The 26,711-nt window shown below is 40.2% G+C and overlaps 1 protein-coding gene across 1 annotated transcript; it reads right to left on the bottom strand.

Annotated features, from left to right (window-relative positions):
- Positions 1-13,156: 13,156 nt before the first annotated feature.
- On the bottom strand, positions 13,157-19,987 carry LOC142140122 (keratin, type II cytoskeletal cochleal-like). The gene is made up of 9 exons (XM_075197980.1): positions 19,577-19,987; positions 15,738-15,946; positions 15,326-15,386; positions 15,139-15,234; positions 14,848-15,012; positions 14,615-14,740; positions 13,677-13,897; positions 13,500-13,528; positions 13,157-13,401 (listed from the first exon to the last, which is right to left on the bottom strand). Exons 1-9 carry the CDS (start codon positions 19,985-19,987, stop codon positions 13,238-13,240), a joined length of 1,482 nt encoding a protein of 493 aa, XP_075054081.1. The 3' UTR covers positions 13,157-13,237.
- Positions 19,988-26,711: the final 6,724 nt, after the last annotated feature.

Here is a 26,711-nt window from a genome sequence, read left to right as displayed (position 1 = left end):
GATGGTTCTTCTCCTGGAGGTGATCTACAGAGGATGTGAAGTCAAGTTGGCTGTTTCCCTATAGAGCTCTTACCTGTTGCTTTTATACTTGAATAGGTTATTAACAATCAAATAAAATGACTATGTGCTCATAAGAATTGTTTTGTAGCATCATCTACTTGAATTTATAGTAGGCAGACCAGAAACACGCCTGCATTATCAAAGTTATAATACATATGTTATTGGCTGCTCTTAATTAAATGAATAATCTTCTTAATAGTTCCAGACAGAAAGTACACAAAGAAAAAACTAGCACAGAGAAATCTTTAAACCTTAAAAAATAATTTTACCTTTCAAAAATATCAGATGTAAAAATGTACAATGCCGGGAAAGGTGTTTTTAATGTTTTTATGTGTTCTATACTTTACATGTGCACGAAACGTCAATGTCTTTCTCCAATGTGGCACTGTACTTATTAGCTGCTGGTGAAAAGTAGTCAAATAAAATCACACTTCTTCTTTGGTTCAGTTGGCAAACTTTGACACTAAATTTGTCCTCCACATGTTTTTGTTTATTCTCTTTTTATTTGAAAATTATAAAATAGAGGACCGGATTCATCAAGGAACGCAAAGTGAACTCAATATGCTTTTTTTAAAATAGACAGCAATTTCACACACGTTTGCCTATATTCAAGTACAAGACACAACACAATGCTGGATACGTACAATATATATGTGCAATATAAAGTGTCATCAGGTCACATAGAAAAAATATATTAAATATATTAACACCTGTTAATACTATAATCATTAATAAAAATAGATTGATTTTTTTTTTTTTGTAATTATTTTTTGTAATGTAACGCCTGTGGGGAATGGACAGATGGACACAAAGATCTTACCTTCGTCACAACTGGTCTACCTACCATTCGCATGGAACCCTCACCATGGCTCCACACCTCTTTAGTCTAGGAAGAAACCACAATACATTACTGATGGGTATGGATACAAAGTGGAAGGAAGGGGATAGGGGGTGTATGAGTTGACAGCTAGGAGTTGAGAGTCAGGTAAATATCCTGCTCAAATATCCCACTCACCAATGTACTGATGAGCGCCCCCCACCAAGCCACCAAGAGTGAAAGACGGAACAGAAAGATGTTTCTTACCAGGTAATTGTCGCCTCCTCTTGATGGTCGTCTGCACTCCCGAGATTGACGTCTAGAAACAGAAGCGACACAAGACAGCCCACCCACAATGCTGTCTACCGGGCTAGTATGTACTTCCCACACTAGTGCTAGCTACTGTAATACAAAACAGAGCCCTACTCATAGCAGCCAAACTATGTGACCAGATGCCGTGCAACTATAAAATCCTAGCACTTGGTGTTGTGGACTACCCTAACTCAAACCCCACAGTTCACAAACACAATTCACAAAATGCAGACACGATATACTGATACCAAAAACCTACCTTTAATGGGGCTTTACTTCTGGATCCTGGAAGGCAAAATACTAAAGCAAAAACACCCAATACAGTAAAGTATAATGCAAATAAGTACAGTGAAAGGGACCACCGCATAAAGGTAAATTACAATTCAGTGGTGACAGACGAGGCACGGTCACAAATGGCAAGGTACCTCCTAACTGCTACTGGCCTAATTCCAATCTAAACTCACAGGCCTAGTACCTGAATTAAATGGGCCCACAGACTAAATCTGACTGTTAACCTTTCAACTTGCACCACAGGCTAATCCTGACTTTTAATTTGCACCACAGGCTAATCCTGAAATTATATTGTTGCACAGGCTGAGACTGAATTTAGAACACATATTTCCACAGGGAAAGATAATTAAAATTACCTAGTCACACCTAACTACACAGGGCCTTATGCGCACTAGTGCTGCATGGGCTTAGTGCCTGATATGCGCTATGGGTCTTGTGCCCAACATGACTAGCAGGGGTATAGTGAGCAAAGTATGAGGATAATAGTTATCTGCTCCACGCAGAAAACCAACCTTCTTTCTGGCGTTTCCGTCTCTTTTTGACCCTCCACCCAATTGTGCCTCTTCTCCCTTTCGGCGCTTCTCTTTTCTCCTCTTCTTTTTTTATCCTTTCTTTCTTTTCTTCTTCTATTGCCTTCTGTCTTCTTTCCAGCATCATTCCCCTGGAGCCCCATCCTAGTGCATCTCCGTCTTTACTCTGAACTCTCGGCACACGTGATGACTATAAAATAGTCATCGCGAAGGCGCAAAACAGTGATGCAGTGATCAATGATTGACTTGTGGCGGCACCCATAAATCCAAAGGCTGGTAGTGAGCCCTGATTGGCTCACCGCTACAGACAGTGATTGGCTGGCAGCAAAACATTTCCTATTAGCTGTCGCCAGCGCTGGGACCTGCAAGACCAAAAAAGAACTTACCTGCATCCAGAAGTCGATCAGGTGAGTATTCTGCTTCATCCTTCACCCACTTCTCAGGCTCTGGGGGGCACCCATTTTACATTTATTTGAAATACATTTATCTGGATGTTATTAATGCCTACTGTACATAAAATGCATTTTTACAGTTGGCCTTAATTGCAAACACATATTCTGGCAAGCATACGTGTCTGTCATCACTATCAATCTTCACTTACACCTAACCTTTAGCTGGTGTAAGTGATACGGCTAAAAATCATGTTCCTGAGAAATGCCCTAGCTTCAATTGGACAAATGTGTCTGCACTCCGCCTTGGCACGTCCTTACTGTGCATAGGCTGTTGGAAGTGTCATTTGCATTAAAGCTAGAATTTTGTGCACTTGCGTAGACTGGCGTAAAGTCCATTTCTGAGATTGTGCAGAGCAATTTCACGCAAAATACAGCACGCAATGGGACTCACGTTCTTTGATGAATCAGGCTGACAATGTCTAAAATTGTCCCACAATAACAAGAGTTTGGCTGTTGTTTAGATTGTAAAACAGGTATATACATTTTAGTGGACTTCAAAGCAAAATACTGAACCTTTTCTATTAGAGAATTCTGGTGCAGAAAGAGATATGCATCAAATTAGAGCAGTACTTAGGGCAAATCGAGCTTTGCAGCAGATCAGGACGTTTCGTAGAGGTGCAGTGTTTGTGAAACTTTTCTTGAGTTCTGTGTTTGCTTTACCATATTGTGGAATCCCATTTTGCTCTGTGTTTGTAACACTGCATGTTGCAGGATGAATAGAACTTACAATACCTAATCTATTCTGCTGTGAGATTGGGTAAGGCTAGGACTGGGAGCATTTTTTGGCCAAATTATATGCAGTGAAATGTGTAACATTTTGCGTCCAAATGCAGAAAAAGGCAAAAATTTCACAGAACTTGATTGTCACCAGCTACTATAGGATGTTTCAAAAAGTTTGCCTCAATTAACTTTTTGCATAGACTTTAGGTCAGCATCCAGACAACCGGTGTCAGACTGGGGCATGAAGGGCCCACCCAGGAAACCAATGACTGGGGCCCACCTAATACCATGTAGTGCTGGAAAGGGGGTGTTGGGGGCGTATCAAATGAAAAAGCTGCATTTACATTACTCATTTAAAGTGAAATATGCAGTTCCAGTGTAATGGAACTCATTTCCTGCCATTTCCTTGCTCTCTCACCTCTCTCAGATCACTGGCTTTCAATGTCAGTTGTTGATCTGGAAATGCTTTGCAGAGAATAGTACATGAATGTCTAACCAGACTATGGGCCTTAAGTAGAGTTGGATGCAAGTCCATATGAACAGTGCAAAAATCACTATTAGCCAAGGATCAGATTTCATTCAGACTGAGACAGATCTCCTTCTTGCACCTCTCTGCGCTTAGAGACCGGGAAACGTGGAAGGTAGTGGGCGTGTCTAGCAATGTAAAGTCGTGTTCATGCACTTTACATGCTATGCTGAGTTGAAAGTAGCTGCAGACAGGTCTCTAGGAGATGTATTTTGTGTGTGTGCTTTCTGCTGGTGAAACAGAACTTGCTGTATTAAAAAAATAATAAAAAAAAATAATAAAATTTAACAAAAAAGGTGTGCACCCCTCCCAAACAGCTTAAACAACCCTATTGCTGTCTGGTGGGAAAAAACACAATCTTATTTTTTTTTTCCATTAATTTACTAATGCAGTAATCTTTATTACAAAGCTGCTCTGACTAGTACACTTAAGTGTATCATGCACACTGGCCCATAAGGTAGATAAAGAGGTGTGTTTGTAGAATTTGCATAGTATTCTGAGTTGCAGGGATCTAAAGATCCATTTGACTTGGAATACTGTGCAAATTTCGAATTGTAATTTACATTTACGAGTTACGTGTAGATTGTGTCTGACTCTTAAATCAGGCCCTCTGTATGCAAAATCTTGTAAAATGCAAGGAATAGCAAAACAGACAACAAAAACAACATATGCTTTTTATATGTTGTTTATGTGCCTATAGATGATTTTAATGTGTAATAGTCAGGTGGCGGGTGCTCTTTAAAGAGTTATAAGAAGCCAAAAGAGAGCGCTAAGCTTAAAACCAGATATTAGCACTTTATTTAAATATTCAATTGATACATAAAAAAATCTTTAATATATAAAAAGACAAATGTGTATTCGTGTAATCTATTAAATCATATCATTGGTGCTTATCACATTGTCACATTCGAGCTTCAGGTGATTTGGATTATTGAATGAAAACCCTCAGGACAAAGTCAACAACATCCATGGGGAAATTTCCTATGATTAATGTGGGATATCAGATTCAAAATACTCCGTGGCTGTACCACCCTTTTATTACAGATGCATGTGTATCAGATCTTCATTAGAGAAAAAACACAGGGTGTATACAAGAAATAATTTCCAAAAATACAGTTGGCCATTTCTTCAGCCTGAAGAATGAGATGTAATGAACATCCGTCCCTCGGTCAATCCGGTAATAAGAAGCTTGAAGCAGCTGGAGGTGCTATGGGGTAATTAACCCCGGGGATAGTGAGCCACCAGTTTCCACCAAATTAGCCGCTAATAGATGACGGGTTTCTCGGCTGATAAGGAACCGTTTCACCAGAGGCATACCGAATAGTTCATATTGAAACACTGTTTATAGCACCAAGTCAAGGTCACATGATCTATATCCCCCAATAGTCTTTCCGACGATCACATGTTCCTTGGCTGCCAAAGAAACTAGGTCTCCATTCATCTGTCAAGAAAGTATGGCCCACATCAGCCTCGGACTGGCCTGCCGGGCAGCCGGGCTATGCACCGATAGGCCCGACTCGTTAAAGCTCCGCTCCCTCCGCTGTTAGGGCGGAGCTTACGTGGAACACCTGACTGGCGATGTCAGCGGCGGCAGTGTCGGCAACAAACACACTACCAGGTGCAGAGAGCTGTGTCTGGGCTCTCTGCACTTGCACAGTAGTGGGTTTTTCACTTCAGCAGGGGAGGAGGAGTTTCTATTGCGGCCGCCCAGAGGAGCAGGATGCCAGAGCTTTTCACAGTCACAGGTAAGTGACTCAGTGCGCTCCCAAGCCAACCTGTTTTTTTTTTTTCAACAGAAAAGAGCATTTCAGAGTGAGAAGAGGCAGAGGCAGCATGGCAGAGTGAGAAGGGGCAGAGGCAGCATGGCAGAGTGTGAATGGGGGGCCAGGTCAGCATGGCAGAGTGTGAAGGGGGTCCAAGTCAGCATGGCAGAGTGTGAAGGGGGCCAAGTCAGCATGGCAGAGTGTGAAGGGGGGCCAAGTCAGCATGGCAGTGTGTAAAGGGGGCCAGGTCAGCATGGCAGAGTGTGAAGGGGGACCAGGTCAGCATGGCAGAGTGTGAAGGGGGGCCAGGTCAGCATGGCAGAGTGTGAAGGGGGAGCCAAGTCAGCATGGCAGAGTGTGAAGGGGGTCCAGGTCAGCATGGCAGTGTGTGAAGGGGGGCCAGGTCAGCATGGCAGTGTGTGAAGGGGGGCCAGGTCAGCATGGCAGAGTGTGAAGGGGCACCAGGTCAGCATGGCAGAGTGTGAAGGGGGGCCAGGTCAGCATGGCAGAGTGTGAAAGGGGGGCCAAGTCAGCATGGCAGAGTGTGAAGGGGGGCCAGGTCAGCATGGCAGAGTGTGAAGGGGGGCCAAAGCAGCATGGCACAGGGTGATGAAAGGGGACCATGAAAAGGGGTGAGCAAAAGCAGCATGGTTGGTGCAGTGTGATCATTAGGAGGCGCAGCATGGTGAATAAGGGGCACAGTAGTGTGTGTGATGGCACAGCGGGCTTGTGGCAATGTAATGTGTGTGTGCTAGATGGTGGCTAAGGATTAATTGTGGGTCCTCTTGATTTAACGCCGGGGCTGGTTGGAATTTTCTAAATGTACCCATTATTTTTTCCAAATAGAGCCCCCAACATTCCAGGATTCAGACAAGCCGCAACTAAAGAAATCAGTAGCCACAGGTGGTAAAAGTGACAAGAACAGGTTGGACAGTCTGTCAAATGTTCTGAGTCTAGTGCAGGCTTGGCTAACCTGTGGCACTCCAGCACTCCAGCAATAAGCTGCTATATATTGGCAAAGCATGCTGGGGCTTTGTAGTTTCACAACACCTGGAGTGCCAAAGGTTAGCCAAGCCTGGTCTAGTGGGACAATCCCGATTTTTGGTGACTGTTCTGCCCAATCTAAGGGGCAGGTCAAGACTGTGTATTCTTTATACACACACTGCATTCTTTATATACTACACTATGGTGCTAGCTGTCCTTCGTGGGCTGACCACTCCTCCTCTAGTGTCTGGTCTCGCCTCTATGATGGCTGGCCACACCCCCTCTGGTGGGTCCCCCAGTGGGCCCTTCATGCCCCAGTCCGACACTGGCCCACATAAAATTAGTGCTGCCACTATCATGGTTACCAGTAAAAATGGATTGGGACTCATATATATGTATATATCAAATTGTAGGATTGAGGATCGTAAGCTGAAATATTCACATTCCATATGATGTTAGAGGAACAACATCCCGTTTGTATATAACCTTCTTAAAATCCACCTTGGATTTTATTCGAAGCCAAGGTCGGGTGTATTGACATATATTGCTCGCAAGCTTATGTAGATAGCACATAAGATCCAAAGCACCATAACAACACATAAATTGTTAGCAACTCTTTATCACATATAAAAAAATCAGGTATTATAAAATTATCACATATAAAAAAATATTAGTAAGATATTGACAAATAAAAAATATTTATACGTTGTCAACGAGTAATTGACTTACTAATATCTCTTTAAAAAATATTAAAAAAAAATACAAAAAACAACCGGTCGTATATATCAACGATAATATTGAATGTAAAATAAATTCCCATAATTGCTTCCATACAAATAAAATATCTATAATATAAATGCTTAGTGGCGTGTGTTAAGCTGTCTGTGTGTGTGTGGAAAAAATAAAACCAAGCTGCAGCGCCACCTGCTGGGCGGAGTTATACACCGACCTACTAAATTCTTAGTGTGTGTGGAAAAAAAAATTCAGAAAGGGCTGAAATTTGGTATACTAAGATGTTTTTAATTTGTTAATTTAATTTGTTAATTGTTAAAAGTGTTTATAAAGATTTAAAAAAATATATATATATTTCTTGAAGGAGAAGTGACAGTTGGGAGTGGTTGGTGGTTGCCGCGGGTGACAGTGGGGAGTGGTTGGTGGTTGCCGGGGGTGACAGAGTGAGAGGAGTGTGATACTCAGGACCGCTGAGAGAGATCCCTGTGTCTGGATAGACATCTGGATAGATGTGGCGATGAAAATTAAGGATGAGGTGATGGAGAAGAATGATGAGGTGGTGACAAAACCACGTTAAAAAAGGGCGCTTACGTCGGGAAGTAACGCTCTTCCCCTGAGGAGGCCTGGGCTATGGCCCAAATGCATGACAAGAACCTTTTTAACACCTTAAGTAGCTTGATTTGACTAGAATGCATGAGTATCATGCACGGATTAACTTGTTTCATTAATATGTCTAGATCCAAACCAAAATTAAGGAAAATTCACATAAAAAAAAAGTGGGGAAAGGCAACCATAAAAATGTGAAAGTGAGGAATCACTCACAGAAATAATCATCATAACTAGCTAAACCATCATATTTGATAGAGCAACTTATACAGAAACCCTACAAAATAAGAAGCTAGTTAATAGTGGGAATCAAAAACTAATTGCCCCATAATGTTCATAATGTGACAAAATAAGGGAAATGAGAAAGACACAAATGGAAAACAATTTTTTGTTGTATATATAATCTTTTGTAGAGACTATAATCATCAAAATGCAGTCAGAGGTTATTCAACTCTATATTATCATTTAAACACTGTGGTATAAATGTCCTACATCTGAATATCCAGTAGGCCTCGAGTTCACACAAGAAGTAGAACCTATCACCTCCTCTCTTGGTGATCCCAATCTGTTCTATGGTCCTCACCTTCAGATCTGCTAGCTGACTACCTTAACATGAGTTGACATGTGCAGATAAACGGTGTGTTCTAACATTCTTCAATATGTTGCAACGATGTTTCTGGAATCGTACTCCCACCGATCTTATTGTATGTCCCACGTACTGGATACCACATTTGCAACTAATCAAATAGATAACAAAGGGGGATTGACAATCCAAAGACTTTTCAATTGGAAACCTTTCACCTGATATAAATTAAGTGAAATCTGTACACTTGTGATCTGCAAATCCACAGGTAGTGCATTTTTATTTTCCACATCTAAAAACCCATTGGATCTCCCTAACCATCTCTCGATACTTGGTTTGGCAGTAAAAGAAATAGCTGACGTGTTGGTGTTCTTGAAAAAACTGGGTGCTAATTTTTCCTTTAAACTCGTAGATCTCCTGAACACTGTGATGATACATTTCTTAACCAAGGGACCAATATATTCATTCAATTCTAACAAGGCAGCATTTTATTCACAATACATTTAATCTCACCAGCATGACTATTGTATTGGGTTGTACAAACCATTGATTTGTCCTCATCCCTCCGTCTGGGAAGATGGGCAAACATATTGTGTCTATCCAACTCTTCCACTTCCTTGTAAGCCCTATCCAAAATGTGTTGGGGATAGCCTTGTTCCTGAAATGACTTGTATAGTTTACCAGAATGCAATTTGAAATCCTTTACAAGGATTCCTCTTAATTCGGAGGAATTTCCCTTTTGGAATATTATCCCACCAAGCCCTGCAATGACTGCTCTTACAATGCAGAAAATGCAAGGTATCAACATCCTTAGAGTAGTTTTCTGTTACTAAAGCTCCTTGAATTATTTTTAAAGTAATATCCAAATAATTGATGGTTACTGGATGAAAGTTGCTAGTGATCCTTAAATCGAACTCATTGGAATTTAAGTGAGAAAGAAGTAGTAAAATAGATTGAGGATCACCATCCCTCCCTAACGAAAAAAAAAAGGTCATCAATATACCTACAATAGAGGATCAGGTACGCCCCAAACCAGGAATGCTATATGTACTGCTCCTTAAGAGCCCCATATATATATATTTTCATAGCTCGGGGCGAACCTGGTCCCCATGGCAATGCCCAGTACCTGTAAATAAATTGTGAGTCAAATAAAAAATAATTGTGATGCAGAATGAAATGAATAGATGATAGTATGATCACTATCCTTCTGTTTATCCAAACAGATCTAATTTGTGAGGTATATTAGAATACAGTGCTTCCACATCACATGTGAGAAAGTGAAAAGTAGGTTTCTTTGGAAATCACCCCCTCTAGAAGGGCCATATCAAGAATGTGTCTAAGCTTTTGCTGAGAGGTAAATGTAGGATCCTGTTAATGTGCGTATTGTCGCTAACCAATAACGATTGTCGAACCTCGATTTGTGTTTCCAAAGCACAAAGATTTATTCGCAATAAGTGGAAAAATATGCTCAAGCGAAGTAATAGTAAATACAGCCGTTACTTATCGCAGGCGCTCTGGATCCAGTGCAGTCATTCAATCCTGAAGTCTGGGGACAAGATGTCTGCCCTCTGGATCACAAGCTGCTGCTTATATACACAATCAAATACAGTAATACAATGAAGATGGTATGGCTTGCATCTATTGGTCCGGGTCTCAGGAATGTCCAAGGGGTCGTCAATCATTGGCTGGTTCATCCTAAGGAATCCAAAGGAGGGGGTCATCTCTGCAGGGGGTATGCTCTGCTCTTCCCGCCAGGATTCCTTAGTCTTAAGTAGTTCATAATTCCCTATCATTCATAACTTGCATATGCACTCTGCGATTCCCTCGCAGAGTGAACCAAACAGTAGGATATGTAACAAGGTTCATTATGATACCACTCATGATGTTATTCCTTTAACCCGTTCCGTGTATTTCACTAATATGCATGTAACTCTGATATAACATATAAATACTACTATATTTCGACATAACTGACTATGTGTTGCAACTACCATTAATGTGTACTATTTTATAAGTATGCGTGTTAGTGCGAATGTATGGTAAAAGACCAATTACTGTTGCTGCCACGTGTAGTGGATGCGTACGCCCTTTCACGCCGTAGCGTGCCCTTGTACATCGATGCGTACCGTACGCATCTTTTCAAACAAAGACAACCAAGTTTGCTAGACTTTAATTGAAATGACTTTATCCAATTTACTGACTTCGACAATCCCTATCTAGTTTTGTATAAAATGCTTGTTGTTTAATTGTCTCATAGCTTCCATATAATGGTCTGACCTATCTTGGACCACTACACTCCCGCCCTTATCAGCCGGTTTGATTATAATAGTGGCTTCTGTCATTAGATTTTTGAAAGCCTTCCTCTATTGGGGAGTTAAATTATCTCTAGTTTTCCATAGTGCTTTTGTAAAAGCTATCTATATATGATCCCTTGAATTGCAAGTGATAAAAATTGGATTTTAATTTAAATTTCCTAAAGGATGCAGAGGAGTTGATATCATACAAATTGATTACTGATGGGGATTCTATGTTCCTACTTTCAGCCCTCAAAGATTCTAAATGTGCCAGAGCTAATTGCTCATCCTCATCTAATATAATGGGGGAAACATCTTGCTTAGTTTTCCTAATAGCTTTGCATGGAAAATAACGTTTTCGACTAAGAGTTCTAACGTATCTAGTGAGATCTACGAATAAATTAGACAAATTCAGTTTAGCCACTAGGGCAAACTTGAGCCTCTTTTATAAGAGTTTCAATTCGAACTGAGACAGTTTTTTTAGGACAAATTAAATTCTCCCCGATTGATACCAGCGCATGTTTTTTAGTTGATTTGAGGGTCCCTCCTCTGGATCCTCTAATTCATCTTCTCTTAATCTTTTGGATCTATATAAATTTATTCCTTGGACCCTTTGTGAGTACGACGGGGGATAGTGGCCCCTCCCTAAAAAAGAAGAATTACAAGAGGTAGACAGAGCCATGATCTTATTCAAGGGGGCAGAATCATCACAAGAGTTTGCCAATTTGAACATGGCTTCCCTTCCATTGTAATCATTAGTCTCATGGTTCTCAAACAAGGATTTTCTATTTCTCACCAATTTAGTCTCAAAATCAGAAACATAACCCCTTCCTCCATTCTTCTTTCTCTTGGAACAGGTTCTTTATCAAAATGTTTCCCCCCTAAATCTCTACGGGAGCCTGATCTATGTGGGGAGGCAGGGGCAAATCTATTTCTCTCCAAATAATGACGTCCTCTTTGTCCAGACTCATGGCGAGTATATCTATAATTAGACCTATCTCTCCCTTTAGATTGATTCCTAGAATATCTATTGTATGTCCTAGCTACGCCCTTATTATAGTCCCCACAATCTCTCATTAGTTTGTTGTCTTTGCGTGCTATCCATCACTCTCTTTAAAGAGGAATTCCACATTCACGGAACTTTATTTTCCATACAGATTTGTTTAGTTTCATTTGCCTTGGGTATGACAACAGATAAGCTCTGTGAATTATATACATTTATATCTACATAACAAATCTGTTGTTGTATTGAACGGCATCAAAAATAAAAAAATTGCCTGGACAATAAAATTCTCTGGCATTCTGCCTTTAAAATCAATTTAGACTGTTTATGTTAAACAGTTAAAGTACAGTGGTAGGCTACAATGATTATAGTTTATTTATTTTATTAAAAGAGTGATACTGAAATAAATAAATGACATTATTACAATTTAATCATTTATAATTATTAGAAATTCATTTAGGAACTTTTGGGTCTGTTTGCGCTATAAGTATCCATAATTTGGTGCCATTTGTAGCCCCCTGAATGTATGTGTTTAATTTCAGAGCCAAAGTGTTCGTAGTTATAAATAAAATTAGAGGAGTTTTAGGCAAAATGACCAGAGATATATATTATATATCAATGGGAAGAGCAATATCATGGGACATCAACATTGGATATCCTGGGTATAATGGTGAATCAGGCAGCTTTGGATGAAAGTGTGCACAATCCACCATTGTACCTCATCTGACCACAAGGAGACACATAGCATTTCTATTTGCATGATATGAATTTTGCAGCAACTAATGCTCCATTAAATACTGTTGCAGGCAGCTGTCAAAAGCTTAGTAAAATACAGTGATGAACCTCAAAGTGGAACCCATGTATGTCTGCTAGGTCTATGCTAGAAGCTAATATAGCTTTGTTTGTATTTGAATTTGTCTGGTTTGTCATTGCTAGGAGCACTAGAAGGGGTACGTTCTCCTGCACTTTGGGAGAACTTACTGAAATGAAAGTTCTCATAGTTGAAGGAAGAAAAAAATTATAGTAAAGAAGTGTGTATCCGTGTGTGAGGCTTACACCAACGACTTTCACCTTGGACCGATGATTTAATAAAGTCCATTCAAGATATAAGCCTGACAGTAAGTCTAGCAGTTTATATGTAGCTGCAGCAAATTATATTATCTGTGTATGTGAATTCTTGTTATACCATTCCTACTGAATTAATGTATGTCAGTAAATAACTTCATCTAAAGAACGTTCCATAATAGGTTGAATACCATTTGATATGAATGTAATGTTGACAAGCATTCTCTGACATTATCACTAACTCTAACTTGTACTCTGCAATATTTGTCATTAAAAGGTATCTGGTAATTTTCCAAAGAATTGTGTCACTTACTGTCATATGAATAGCAGTTTATTGAGGAGCAGTATAAGGTAACAGATAAACACAATACGAGGACATAACACACATGAAGCTGCTTAAGAGAAATATACAGCATGAAGTAGAGTAACAAAGCAGATGTCTAACAGTGATGACATAATACTATAATTAATGGCATTTTGCATATTCAATGTTTTCACTTCAGCAGTGATGCTCATGACCGGAATGGTGGATGCTTTTGTGAACATGGCTGTGGCTTCTCCCACTGCTTGAGCTGAATCCTCCTAGAGAATGATGATGATGATGTCCTCCTTGGGACATTCCTCCTGAGTGGTGTTTCCCTCCAGTGCTAGCGTGCAGGACAGCTAAGTGACACAGAAATTTGTTAGTATATAGCAATCTGCAAAACACCTTGAACTAATTGTATGCATTTTAAAAATACATATTATTTTGTTTCACTTACAGATGTTCACAGAGCCATCCGAAGCCAATCTGAAAAAACCATAAGCGTTTACATATTTATTAATAAGATTTACTATGTAACCACACGATAGTGTTCTAAACTTTTTAAGATAGAAGAATATTGTTATGTATTATTGAATTGTTATGTAAAACCTTAAAGTATATCTACTGGATTCACCTGCACTCTTCCCCCTCCAGCATCTTCCTATATGTAGCAATCTCAATGTCCAGAGCCAGTTTGACATTCATCAGTTCCTGGTAATCTCGCAGTTGGCGAGCCATGTCCTGCTTGGCCTTCTGTAGAGCAGCCTCCAGCTCACACAGTTTGTTATTGGCGTCTCTGACAGCAGCTTCTCCACGTTCTTCAGCGTTACGTATAGCAGCTTCCAGTGCAGCACGCTGGGAAAACATTATATATTCATGTATAAGGGAAAAAGTAGACCAATCTGGCATGTCTATTTCATCAATGAATGATACATAATTTAGCAGCACATTAAGGGAGCCCATAATACAACACTTACAGCACCTCCACCACTTGGAATTCAACACTAGTTGACACCCTGGAAAGTGTTCTCTATGTTTCATGTCTGTCCGTTCACCATTGTCACCTCTGTCCCTTTTTGGTCTTATGCTGAATTGCTTTAATTTGCCATGCAATTTGTTCTGTTAATTGTATCCATGCATTTTTTACTCTGCTTATCTGTACCCATTGTACTTATCTCTATGAACCTATGTAATATTGTTGTATGTTCAACCTCCATATGTTCGGCATTATGGAAGCCTTGTGGTGGCTTATAAATAAAAGATAATAATACTACTACTAATAATACTACTACTACTACTACTACTACTACTACTACTAATAATAATAATAATAATACTACTACTACTACTACTACTACTAATAATAATAATAATACTAATAATAATAATAATAATAATAATACTACTACTACTACTACTAATAATAATAATAATAAAGTTTTGTATCTCAGACTAATGTGCAGCATCCACTTTTTTGAGTTTTGCAACCAAAATATAAAGATAAGGTCTTTGTACAAATCCCCATTCAGTATGTATACTATACCTAACCTTTACTTTTTATGTGATATTTACCTGAGATTTAGCACACTCAATCTCTCCTTTAAGTCTCTGAACTGCTCTGTTAAGTTCAGTGATCTCATTTCTGCTGTTCTGTAGATCATTCTCGTTTCTTCCAGTTGCCATGCGCAGATCCTCAAACTGTAGTTGAAAGAAGGATAAAATGTAATTTAAAATTAATCAGCTTTTGGTCTACACTGACATACATATCATATTGTATAAAGTACCTTCCTGTGTGTCAGACTCACCCTTGACTGGTACATGGCCTCAGCCTCAGCTCTGCTCCTGTTAGCAATCTCCTCGTATTGAGCTCTGACCTCAGCGATGATGCTGTTTAGGTCCAGGTCTCGGCTGTTATCCATGGACACGACCACCGAGGTGTCTGAGATCTGAGCCTGGAGCTGACTGATCTCCTGCATAGTAATCAAGTAAACAATCATTGTATTTCTTTTGGTATTGGGTAATTTAAATGAAAAAAAAAAATAAACTGTTTCAGTTAAAGAGTAATATAACATTGTGCCAAAAAGGAAATAACTTACCATATCATACAGGGTCCTCAGGAAATTGATCTCATCAGTGAGGGAGATGGCCCTTGCTTGCAGCTCGGCCTTGTTCATAAAAGCAGCATCAACATCCTACAATAAGAAGGAAAGTAAAATGCTTGTGTCTTAGTAAATCAAACTATAACTTAGTAAGTACCATTCCAGATGCTGATACTGTACATACCCTCTTTAGTAAGACAAACTCATTCTCTGCCGCTGTGCGTCGGTTCATTTCTTCTTCATATCTGTGAGTCACAACCAAAAGATGAGAACATGTTTAAGCTAGTTAGTAATCTAGTTTGTTAGATATTATATCTATTACATTGTGGTACAACATTTGTAGATATCTCACCTTATTAATGCAGTACAATAAATACTCATCATTGATTTAAGATTGACTGTGGCTGACAAAGCTACAGAAACGATCACATAAATGCACTGAATATGTTGCTTGTGCTTATTGTTAAGCTGCTAAAATTTGTGTTAGTTGCAAGGACATTTTTCTCTTAATTTTAGTTATTAAGATGCTTAATATGAATTATAAGAGGTAATTCTTGTGCCTTGTAATGAATTCATGATAACCATACATATCTTACTTTCTCCTAAATCCTTCCATTGCGCCCTCTGTGTTGTTCCTTTCTGCATCCAGACGAGCGCTCTCACATTCCAGGTTTTCCAGCTGTCTCCTGAGGTTGCTGATAAAAGTTTCAAATAGAGGTTCAATCTGATATCTGGCTGTATTTTGGTCTTGTAGAAGAGCCCACTTGGTCTCCAGCATCTTGTTCTGTTGTTCCAGAAATCTCACCTATAGACAAAACATAAAAACAGAAAGTTATAACAATAAATTATATTAAGAAGGTTAAGACTTTGTGCATGATTTTGACCATAGCTATTTCCTTCTGCTTGAACTAACCAAACATTTACTAACATCGCTGAAAAGGAACCTTGCGCTAGAAGGATAAATGGAGAGCTGCATATTTGCTCCTGTGAACAGTGTTTGTAGATAACTCACATTGTGCCCAATTATTTATTTTAGAACACATTTTAATTTCACATAATTATGAGGTACATGTACCTTAGCCCAAGTTCATTATAATTTACTACAGCTAATATGCCCCAATAGAGATAATCAAATTATTCAATCCAGATTAAAGTTGGTCGAACCCACCTCGTTTGGTGACCTTGATCTTTGGTCAAACCATTCTCATAAATATAAAAGCTATGCTATGATAATTCCTTCACAGTATACATTGCAGCGCAATAATATTTCCAGATTAGGGTCACATTAAGACTTTAGACATGATATGAACTGTAAGCTCCTGTCTCTACCTATTTTCTCTGCTGAAACAAACCACACATTTACAAACATTGCTGAAAGAGGAGAACCTGCAACCAGAAATTTGTTTTCATTGTCAAACTTGCAGTAGACATAAAACAACTTCAATGAGACCTTGTGTTCCTTCAAGAGACACATTTTACACAATGTCTACACCCAGAATTGAAATCCAAATTTTATCCTTTGTCTTTATCTATGCATGAGATGTGACAAAAACGAGCAATATTGCTTGCGGTCCACATTACCTTTGGACGTTCCATGGAGATAAAGGGGGAACATTTGTAATACTTATTGGTAGATTAAATAATCAGGATCAACAACGCTTCTATTAATACTGGGAGTCATGCTGCCCCAAGTAGAAAAATGTGAGGTGATTGTGGCTGTTGAATTTAATACTGTTTTGAGAAGCACATTGCATAGATCTTCCACGTGGCTCATTCAACTGAAAAGACTGATAGTAAGGCTTCCAAAGCATTAGTTAACATCAAGCTGCAATGTTTTTGGCAATTTTGAGTAAAACAACATACATCTCTGGTGATTTTAGCCTCCAAAATTAAAATGATCGGGTCTTTATTATTTTATAATTATATTAAGTTGCAATATTATTTGTGTAGCACTGGCAACCCGAGCAGGCTGCACATGCACTTACCTACAGGCAGAGAAAAGCATCTCCCAGCATAAGGTGGGAAAGAGGAGCTGTTGAAGGAACAGTAAAAAAAAATGGCAGAGTGGCAGCGCCCAGATCCAGGCTGCAGCAGTGAGATAAGAGAAAGAGAGAGAGTGACAGAAGAGCACTGTCAGCCTCTAATGAGAAACAAGTCCTGAGGAAAGGCATCTGAGGAGCTGGGCAGCCGCTGAAAACCGGGTGACCTAGTGGGACTGACAGGAAAGAGGACCAAGTCAGCCCTCTCAGCACTAACAGAAGAAAGAGAGTCTTTCAGATTTATCCGGCCTGTCATTAGAAAGACAACTGCAGAGTCCTGTGAGGAAAATCTCATAAGTACCCATTGTTTGGTTTCAGAAGTCATGTATTAAGACTAAGTATTGTATTATTTCTGCTATAAGGTAGATAAGGAAATACATTTAGGGAGCAAAGACTTAGATAAATTGTGAGACTTTGCCATAGACTACAGAATTTACCTCAGGAGTATGAAGTTTATCATATCGGACTACTGTAAAGCTATAATCTACTTCGGGACAGTGCTTTTGTGATAATCGAGGAAAGAGGGAAACCGTGTATATATATTACTTCATGTTATTACTAAAATTGGAGCCAAGACACTTCAAAATCTGAGTTTGCTGAATAGTGAAAGTCTAACAAAGTGTCACAGTGTGGAATAATATATGTCTTGGAGGTAAACTAACAGCTGTGACATCTTCATTGGCCATTTGTGCTTGTATTGCTGCTAGCGGAGTAAAGCATCGGAGGAGATCTGTTTCTTTAATAGAAAAGACCACTTAATTGCATCCTTTAGGCAAATGTGTTGATTTATGATCTTTTATTTTAATTGAGTTATATGTTACTGAAGTGTAAAGTGTAGTATGGGTTAAGGTTATTGCTATGTGTAGAGTAACAGCAGGTTAGCAAAACAGATGTTCCTCTTAATAAGCACAGATAGTAGTTAAGGTATTGCACTGCATTATAGTATATCTATTGTAGACTTTTTATAGTAACTGATATTCAAAAGTTATTTCTTCAAAGTTTACTTTCCAAGTGAGATTCTTATTTTTGATATAAAAAGAGCCCGCATAGACATAAAAAATCCTTTGGGAGCTTGCGCCTCACCAATAAAAGTGCCAGCAAGGCTTTCAAATACTGTATCTTACTGGGTTTTTTTTCTGTGTGTGCCTGTGGTTTTATTAGTAGGGGACGGAAGGTTCCTCGGTCTCCCTCTGGTGTTGCTTGTCTAGAACAATACACATCGAAAAACCTACTGCACTTGGACCAAGGTGGAGGCACTGTGCTACGTGAGGTAGGGTAAAGTAGATCGCTCCAGACAAGACACACAGAGTCTGCACAACCTAAATGCCCACTTGAGTCAGGTGACAAAAAGGGTGATACATTTGAATGCTAACAGGGCCCGTAATTATGATGGGGCAACACTTATTATTTCATGATTGGGAAACTATTTATACTGGATAAGTTAGAATAGGTTCATATAACTGTTTTACCTTAGGCAGAATCTAAACGTAAGGACTGAACTTGATGGCCAGGTGGCATGGGAGTCCTGATATTTATTTTCAATATATGTAAGCCCTACCACTTACACCTTTGTGTGAAGAATTGTTGGGCACCTACACATAGATACAAGGGCAAGTAAAATGGTGCGTGGTCTAAAATTGGAAACTATTAAATGATCTAAGAGTAAAGGATTGAAACATGTACAGTTTGGAGCTGAAATTGGGGTGATATGATTGAAGTTTTAAAATATATAAATGGTTTTAACAAGGTAAGGGAAGTAAAATTCAACAGAGAAAGAAAAGTATTAGAACTAGAGACAAACTCTAAATCTGAAGGGTAACATGATTAGGGAAAATTTGAGGAAGAGCTACCTCACAGAAAGGTTAGTGGTGGAAGAGGATAATACCGTATAGGAATTTAAACATGTTAACAGATTAAAGCATAAAAATATAGTAAAGTAGACAAATTGAGATGTCTTCTAAAGGGCCAATTTATAAACTGATGATTTTGAAAACAGTTCCTTTATAATTAAAGTCTGTTACGGCATTTATAACTAGAGATGTGGGATAGATGTGGCCTTAATTAATTAACTTAAAACAACAGCAGAGTATATGAGACCATGAATGGCAATTTTTATGTTATCAATGAACCCTATATAGAAACCTTTAGAGAAGCTCAGACTCTTATAATGCTGTTTACGTAGGTTTTGCCTTAACAACTAGAGGTTCAATACAGGATATGTATAAACATTTCTCACAACTTAGTAACATTTTGCCATTTCATTGCAAACTTGCTTATTCTCTATTTAAATACAACACCTTAGCTTTCGACAAAGTAAATCTATATGTAGTTTCTTTTCATTTCAACTCTGTTATTGTTAACAGCCCTGCAGATTATATGAAGCACAAAAATGTCACCTTGTCGATGAAAGAGGCAAACTTGTTGTTGAGACCTTTGATCTGATTCTTCTCATCCGTCCTCACTCTCTGGATGTTGGGGTTAACTTCCAAGTTGAGAGGTGCCAGGAGACCCTGGTTCACAGTAACAGAGGTGATTCCTCCAGAACAAGATGATCTCCCAAAACTACCAACACCAAAGCCAGATCCATGTCCACTTTTTCCTACATGAAAACTTCCCACTGAAATTTTATGTCCTTTTGATCCAATATTGTGGGCACTAGAACTGGTAAAGCAATGCTGAGCCTTGTGACTGTGTCCTGCATGTTTAGAAGAGTGTGAGAAGATGCTGTGTGAGCTAAAATGTTTAGGTAAAGCAACAGAACAGGAGCCCTTGTGCCCAGAGGAGGAGAGGATGGAGTGATGAGACATGATGGTTCTTCTCCTGGAGGTGATCTACAGAGGATGTGAAGTCAAGTTGGCTGTTTCCCTATAGAGCTCTTACCTGTTGCTTTTATACTTGAATAGGTTATTAACAATCAAATAAAATGACTATGTGCTCATAAGAATTGTTTTGTAGCATCATCTACTTGAATTTATAGTAGGCAGACCAGAAACACGCCTGCATTATCAAAGTTATAATACATATGTTATTGGCTGCTCTTAATTAAATGAATAATCTTCTTAATAGTTCCAGACAGAAAGTACACAAAGAAAAAACTAGCACAGAGAAATCTTTAAACCTTAAAAAATAATTTTACCTTTCAAAAATATCAGATGTAAAAATGTACAATGCCGGGAAAGGTGTTTTTAATGTTTTTATGTGTTCTATATTTTACATGTGCACGAAACGTCAATGTCTTTCTCCAATGTGGCACTGTACTTATTAGCTGCTGGTGAAAAGTAGTCAAATAAAATCACACTTCTTCTTTGTTTCAGTTGGCAAACTTTGACACTAAATTTGTGCTCCACATGTTTTTGTTTATTCTCTTTTTATTTGAAAAATATAAAATACAGGACCGGATTCATCAAAGAACGCAAAGTAAACTCAATTTGCTTTTTTTAAAATAGACAGCAATTGCACACACGTTTGCCTATATTCAAGTACAAGACACAACACAATGCTGGATACGTACAATATATATGTGCAATATAAAGTGTCATCAGGTCACATAGAAAAAATATATATTAAATATATTAACACCTGTTAATACTATAATCATTAATAAAAATAGATTGATTTTTTTTTTTGTAATTATTTTTTGGAATGTAACGCCTGTGGGGAATGGACAGATGGACACAAAGATCTTACCTTTGTCACGACTGGTCTACCTACCATTCGCATGGAACCCTCACCATGGCTCCACACCTCTTTAGTCTAGGAAGAAACCACAATACATTACTGATGGGTATGGATACAAAGTGGAAGGAAGGGGATAGGGGGTGTATGAGTTGACAGCTAGGAGTGGAGAGTCAGGTAAATATCCTGCTCAAATATCCCACTCACCGATGTACTGATGAGCGCCCCCACCAAGCCACCAAGAGTGAAAAAACGGAACAGAAAGATGTTTCTTACCAGGTAATTGCCGCCTCCTCTTGATGGTCGTCTGCACTCCCAAAATTGACGTCTAGAAACAGAAGCGACACAAGACAGCCCACCCACAATGTTGTCTACCGGGCTAGTATGTACTTCCCACACTAGTGCTAGCTACTGTAATACAAAACAGAGCCCTACTCATAACAGCCAAACTATATGACCAGATGCCGTGCAACTATAAACTCCTAGCACTTGGTGTTGTGGACTACCCTAACTCAAACCCTACAGTTCACAAACACAATTCACAAAATGCAGACAGGATATACTGATACCAAAAACCTACGTTTAATGGGGCTTTACTTCTGGATCCTGGAAGGCAAAATACTAAAGCAAAAACACCCAATACAGTAAAGTATAATGCAAATAAGTACAGTGAATAGGACCACCGCACAAAGGTAAATTACAATTCAGTGGTGACAGACCAGGCACGGTCACAAATGGCAAGGTACCTCCTAACTGCTTCTGGCCTAATTCCAATCTAAACTCACAGGCCTAGTACCTGAATTAAATGGGCCCACAGACTAAATTTGACTGTTAACCTTTCAACTTGCACCACAGGCTAATCCTGACTTTTAATTTGCACCACAGGCTATTCCTGAAATTATATTGTTGCACAGGCTGAGACTGAATTTAGAACACATATTTCCACAGGGAAAGATAATTACAATTACCTAGTCACACCTAACTACACAGGGCCTTATGCGCACTAGTGCTGCATGGGCTTAGTGCCTGATATGTGCTATGGGTCTTGTGCCCAACATGCCTAGTAGGGGTATAGTGAGCAAAGTATGAGGATAATAGTTATCTGCTTTACGCAGGAAACCAACCATCTTTCTGGCGTTTCCGTCTCTTCTTGACCCTCCACCCAATTGTGCCTCTTCTAATAACATCCAGATAAATACATTTATCTGGATGTTAATAATGCCTACTGTACATAAAATGCATTTTTACAGTTGGCCTTAATTGCAAAAACATATTCTGGCAAGCATACGTGTCTGTCATCACTATCAATATGCACTTACACCTAACCTGTAGCTGGTGCAAGTGATATGGCTAAAAATCATGTTCCTGAGAAATGCCCTGAGCTTCAATTGGACGAATGTGTCTGCACTCCGCATTGGCACGTCCTTACTGTGCGTAGGCTGTCGGTAGTGTCATTTGCATACAAACTAGAATGTCTAAAATTGTCCCACAATAACAAGAGTTTGGCTGCTGTTTAGATTATAAAACAGGTATATACATTTTAGTGGACTTCAAAGCAAAATACTGAACCTTTTCTATAAGAGAATTCTGGTGCAGGAAGAGATATGCATCAAATTAGAGCAATACTTAGGGCAAATCGAGCTTTGCAGCAGATCAGGACGTTTCGTAGAGGTGCAAGTTTTTGTGAAACTTTTCTTGAGTTCTGTGTTTGCTTTACCATATTGTGGAATCCCATTTTGCTCTGTGTTTGTAACACTGCATGTTGCAGGATGAATGGAACTTACAATACTTAATCTATTCTGCTGTGTGTTTGGGTTAGGCTAGGACTGGGAGCATTTTTTGGCCAAATTATATGCAGTGAAATGTGTAACATTTTGCGTCCAAATGCAGAAAAAGGCAAACATTTCACAGAACTTGATTGTCACCAGCTACTATAGGATGTTTCAAAAACTTTGCCTCAATTAACTTTTTGCATAGACTTTAAGTCAGCATCCAGGCAACCAGTGTCAGACTGGGGTATGGAGGGCCCACCCAGGAAACCAATGACTGGGGCCCCGCCTAATACCGTGTAGTGCTGCAAAGGGGGTGTTGGGGGCGTATCAAATGAAAAGCTGCATTTACATTACTCATTTAAAGTGAAATATGCAGTTCCAGTGTAATGGACCTCATTTCCTGCCATTTCCTTGCTCTCTCACCTCTCTCAGATCACTGGCTTTCAATGTCAGATGTTGATCTGGAAATGCTTTGCAGAGAAGAATACATGAATGTCTAACCAGACTATGGGCCTTAAGTAGAGTTGGATGCAAGTCCAACTGAACAGTGCAAAAATCACTATTAGCCAAGGATCAGATTTCATTCAGACTGAGACAGATCTCCTTCTTGCACCTCTCTGCGCTTAGAGACCGGGAAACGTGGAAGGTAGTGGGCGTGTCTAGCAATGTAAAGTCGTGTTCATGCACTTTACATGCTATGCTGAGTTGAAAGCAGCTGCAGACAGTTCTCTAGGAGATGTATTTTGTGTGTGTGCTTTTTGCTGGTGAAACAGAACTTGCAGTATTAAAAAAATAATAAAAAAAAATAATAAAATTTAACAAAAAAGGTGTGCACCCCTCCCAAACAGCTTAAACAACCCTATTGCTGTCTGGTGGGAAAAAACACAATCTTATTTTTTTTTCCCATTCATTTAGTAATCTTTATTACAAAGCTGCTCTGACTAGTACACTTAAGTGTATCATGCACACTGGCCCATAAGGTAGATAAAGAGGTGTGTTTGTAGAATTTGCATAGTATTCTGAGTTGCAGGGATCTAAAGATCCATTTGACTTGGAATACTGTGCAAATTTCGAATTGTAATTTACATTTACGAGTTACGTGTAGGTTGTGTCTGACTCTTAAATTAGGCCCTCTGTATGCAAAATCTTGTAAAATGCAAGGAATAGCAAAACAGACAACAAAAACAACATATGCTTTTTATATGTTGTTTATGTGCCTATAGATGATTTTAATGTGTAAAAGTCAGGTGGCGGGTGCTCTTTAAAGAGTTAAAAGAAGTCAAAAGAGAGCGCTAAGCTTAAAACCAGATATTAGCACTTTATTTAAATATTCAATTGATACATAAAAAATCTTTAATATATAAAAAGACAAATGTGTATTCGTGTAATCTATTAAATCATATCATTGGTGCTTATCACATTGTCACATTCGAGCTTCAGGTGATTTGGATTATTGAATGAAAACCCTCAGGACAAAGTCAACAACATCCATGGGGAAATTTCCTATGATTAATGTGGGATATCAGATTCAAAATACTCCGTGGCTGTACCACCCTTTTATTACAGATGCATGTGTATCAGATCTTCATTAGAGAAAAAACACAGGGTGTATACAAGAAATAATTTCCAAAAATACAGTTGGCCGTTTCTTCAGCCTGAAGAATGAGATGTAATGAACATCCGTCCCTCGATCAATCCAGTAATAAGAAGCTTGAAGCAGCTGGAGGTGCTATGGGGTAATTAACCCCGGGGATAGTGAGCCACCAGTTTCCACCAAATTAGCCGCTAATAGGTGACGTGTTTCTCGGCTGATAAGGAACCGTTTCACCAGAGGCATACCGAATAGTTCATATCGAAACACTGTTTATAGCACCAAGTCAAGGTCACATGATCTATATCCCCCAATAGTCTTTCAGATGATCACATGTTCCTTGGCTGCCAAAGAAACTAGGTCTCCATTCATCTGTCAAGAAAGTATGGCCCACATCAGCCTCGGACTGGCCTGCCGGGCAGCCGGGCTATGCACCGATAGGCCCGACTCATTAAAGCTCCGCCCCCTCCGCTGTTAGGGCGGAGCTTACATGGAACACCTGACTGGCGATGTCAGCGGCGGCAGTGTCGGTAACAAACACACTACCAGGTGCAGAGAGCTGTGTCTGGGCTCTCTACACTTGCGCAGTAGTGGGTTTTTCACTTCAGCAGGGGAGGAGGAGTTTCTATTGCGGCCGCCCAGAGGAGCAGGATGCCAGAGCTTTTCACAGTCACAGGTAAGTGACTCAGTGCGCTCCCAAGCCAACCTGTTTTTTTTTTTTAAACAGAAAAGAGCATTTCAGAGTGAGAAGAGGCAGAGGCAGCATGGCAGAATGAGAAGGGGCAGAGGCAGCATGGCAGAGTGTGAATGGGGGGCCAGGTCAGCATGGCAGAGTGTGAAGGGGGTCCAAGTCAGCATGGCAGAGTGTGAAGGGGGCCGAGTCAGCATGGCAGAGTGTGAAGGGGGGCCAAGTCAGCATGGCAGAGTGTGAAGGGGGGCCAAGTCAGCATGGCAGTGTGTAAAGGGGGCCAAGTCAGCATGGCAGAGTGTGAAGGGGGGCCAAGTCAGCATGGCAGTGTGTAAAGGGGGACCAGGTCAGCATGGCAGAGTGTGAAGGGGGGCCAGGTCAGCATGGCAGAGTGTGAAGGGGGAGCCAAGTCAGCATGGCAGAGTGTGAAGGGGCCAGGTCAGCATGGCAGTGTGTGAAGGGGGGCCAAGTCAGCATGGCAGAGTGTGAAGGGGGGCCAAGTCAGCATGGCAGAGTGTGAAGGGGGACCAGGTCAGCATGGCAGAGTGTGAAGGGGGGCCAGGTCAACATGGCAGAGTGTGAAGGGGGAGCCAAGTCAGCATGGCAGAGTGTGAAGGGGCCAGGTCAGCATGGCAGTGTGTGAAGGGGGGCCAGGTCAGCATGGCAGTGTGTGAAGGGGGGCCAGGTCAGCATGGCAGAGTGTGAAGGGGCACCAGGTCAGCATGGCAGAGTGTGAAAGGGGGGCCAAGTCAGCATGGCAGTGTGTGAAGAAGGGCCAGGTCAGCATGGCAGAGTGTGAAGGGGGGCCAAAGCAGCATGGCACAGGGTGATGAAAGGGGACCATGAAAAGGGGGGAGCAAAAGCAGCATGGTTGGTGCTGTGTGATCATTAGGAGGCGCAGCATGGTGATTAAGGGGCACAGTAGTGTGTGTGATGGCACAGCGGGCTTGTGGCAATGTAATGTGTGTGTGCTAGATGGTGGCTAAGGATTAATTGTGGGTCCTATTGATTTAACGCCGGGGCTAGTTGGAATTTTCTAAATGTACCCATTATTTTTTCCAAATAGGGCCCCCAACATTCCAGGATCCAGACAAGCCGCAACTAAAGAAATCAGTAGCCACAGGTGGTAAAAGTGACAAGAACAGGTTGGATAGTCTGTCAAATGTTCTGAGTCTAGTGCAGGCTTGGCTAACCTGTGGCACTCCAGCACTCCAGCAATAAGCTGCTATATATTGGCAAAGCATGCTGGGGCTTTGTAGTTTCACAACACCTGGAGTGCCAAAGGTTAGCCAAGCCTGGTCTAGTGGGACAATCCCGATTTTTGGTGACTGTTCTGCCCAATCTAAGGGGCAGGTCAAGACTGTGTATTCTTTATACACACACTGCATTCTTTATATACTACACTATGGTGCTAGCTGTCCTTCGTGGGCTGACCACTCCCCCTCTAGTGTCTGGTCTCGCCTCTATGATGGCTGGCCACACCCCCTCTGGTGGGTCCCCCAGTGGGCCCTTCATGCCCCAGTTCGACACTGGCCCACATAAAATTAGTGCTGCCACTATCATGGTTACCAGTAAAAATGGATTGGGACTTATATATATGTATAGATCAAATTGTAGGATTGAGGATCGTAAGCTGAAATATTCACATTCCATAAGATGTTAGAGGAATAACATCCCGTTTGTATATAACCTTCTTAACATCCACCTTGGATTTTATTCGAAGCCAAGGTCGGGTGTATTGACATATATTGCTCGCAAGCTTATGTAGATAGCACATAAGATCCAAAGCACCATAACAACACATA

This window comes from Mixophyes fleayi, chromosome 2, assembly GCF_038048845.1.
Source record: "Mixophyes fleayi isolate aMixFle1 chromosome 2, aMixFle1.hap1, whole genome shotgun sequence".
NCBI lineage: Eukaryota > Metazoa > Chordata > Amphibia > Anura > Limnodynastidae > Mixophyes > Mixophyes fleayi.
Note: the sequence above shows the minus strand (reverse complement) of the source record. Positions and strands in the feature narration are given on the sequence as shown.

Bases quoted from the DNA above. Each gene is read 5' to 3' on its own strand.
- LOC142140122 (XM_075197980.1), bottom strand. From the start codon at position 19,987: ATGTCTCATCACTCCATCCTCTCCTCCTCTGGGCACAAGGGCTCCTGT. The intron at 15,013-15,138 runs GTAAGTTATTTC...ATTACTATGCAG, and splicing joins TGAGGACCCTGTATGATATG to GAGATCAGTCAGCTCCAGGC. The intron at 13,529-13,676 runs GTGAATCCAGTA...TGGTTTTTTCAG, and splicing joins CTGGAGGGGGAAGAGTGCAG to ATTGGCTTCGGATGGCTCTG.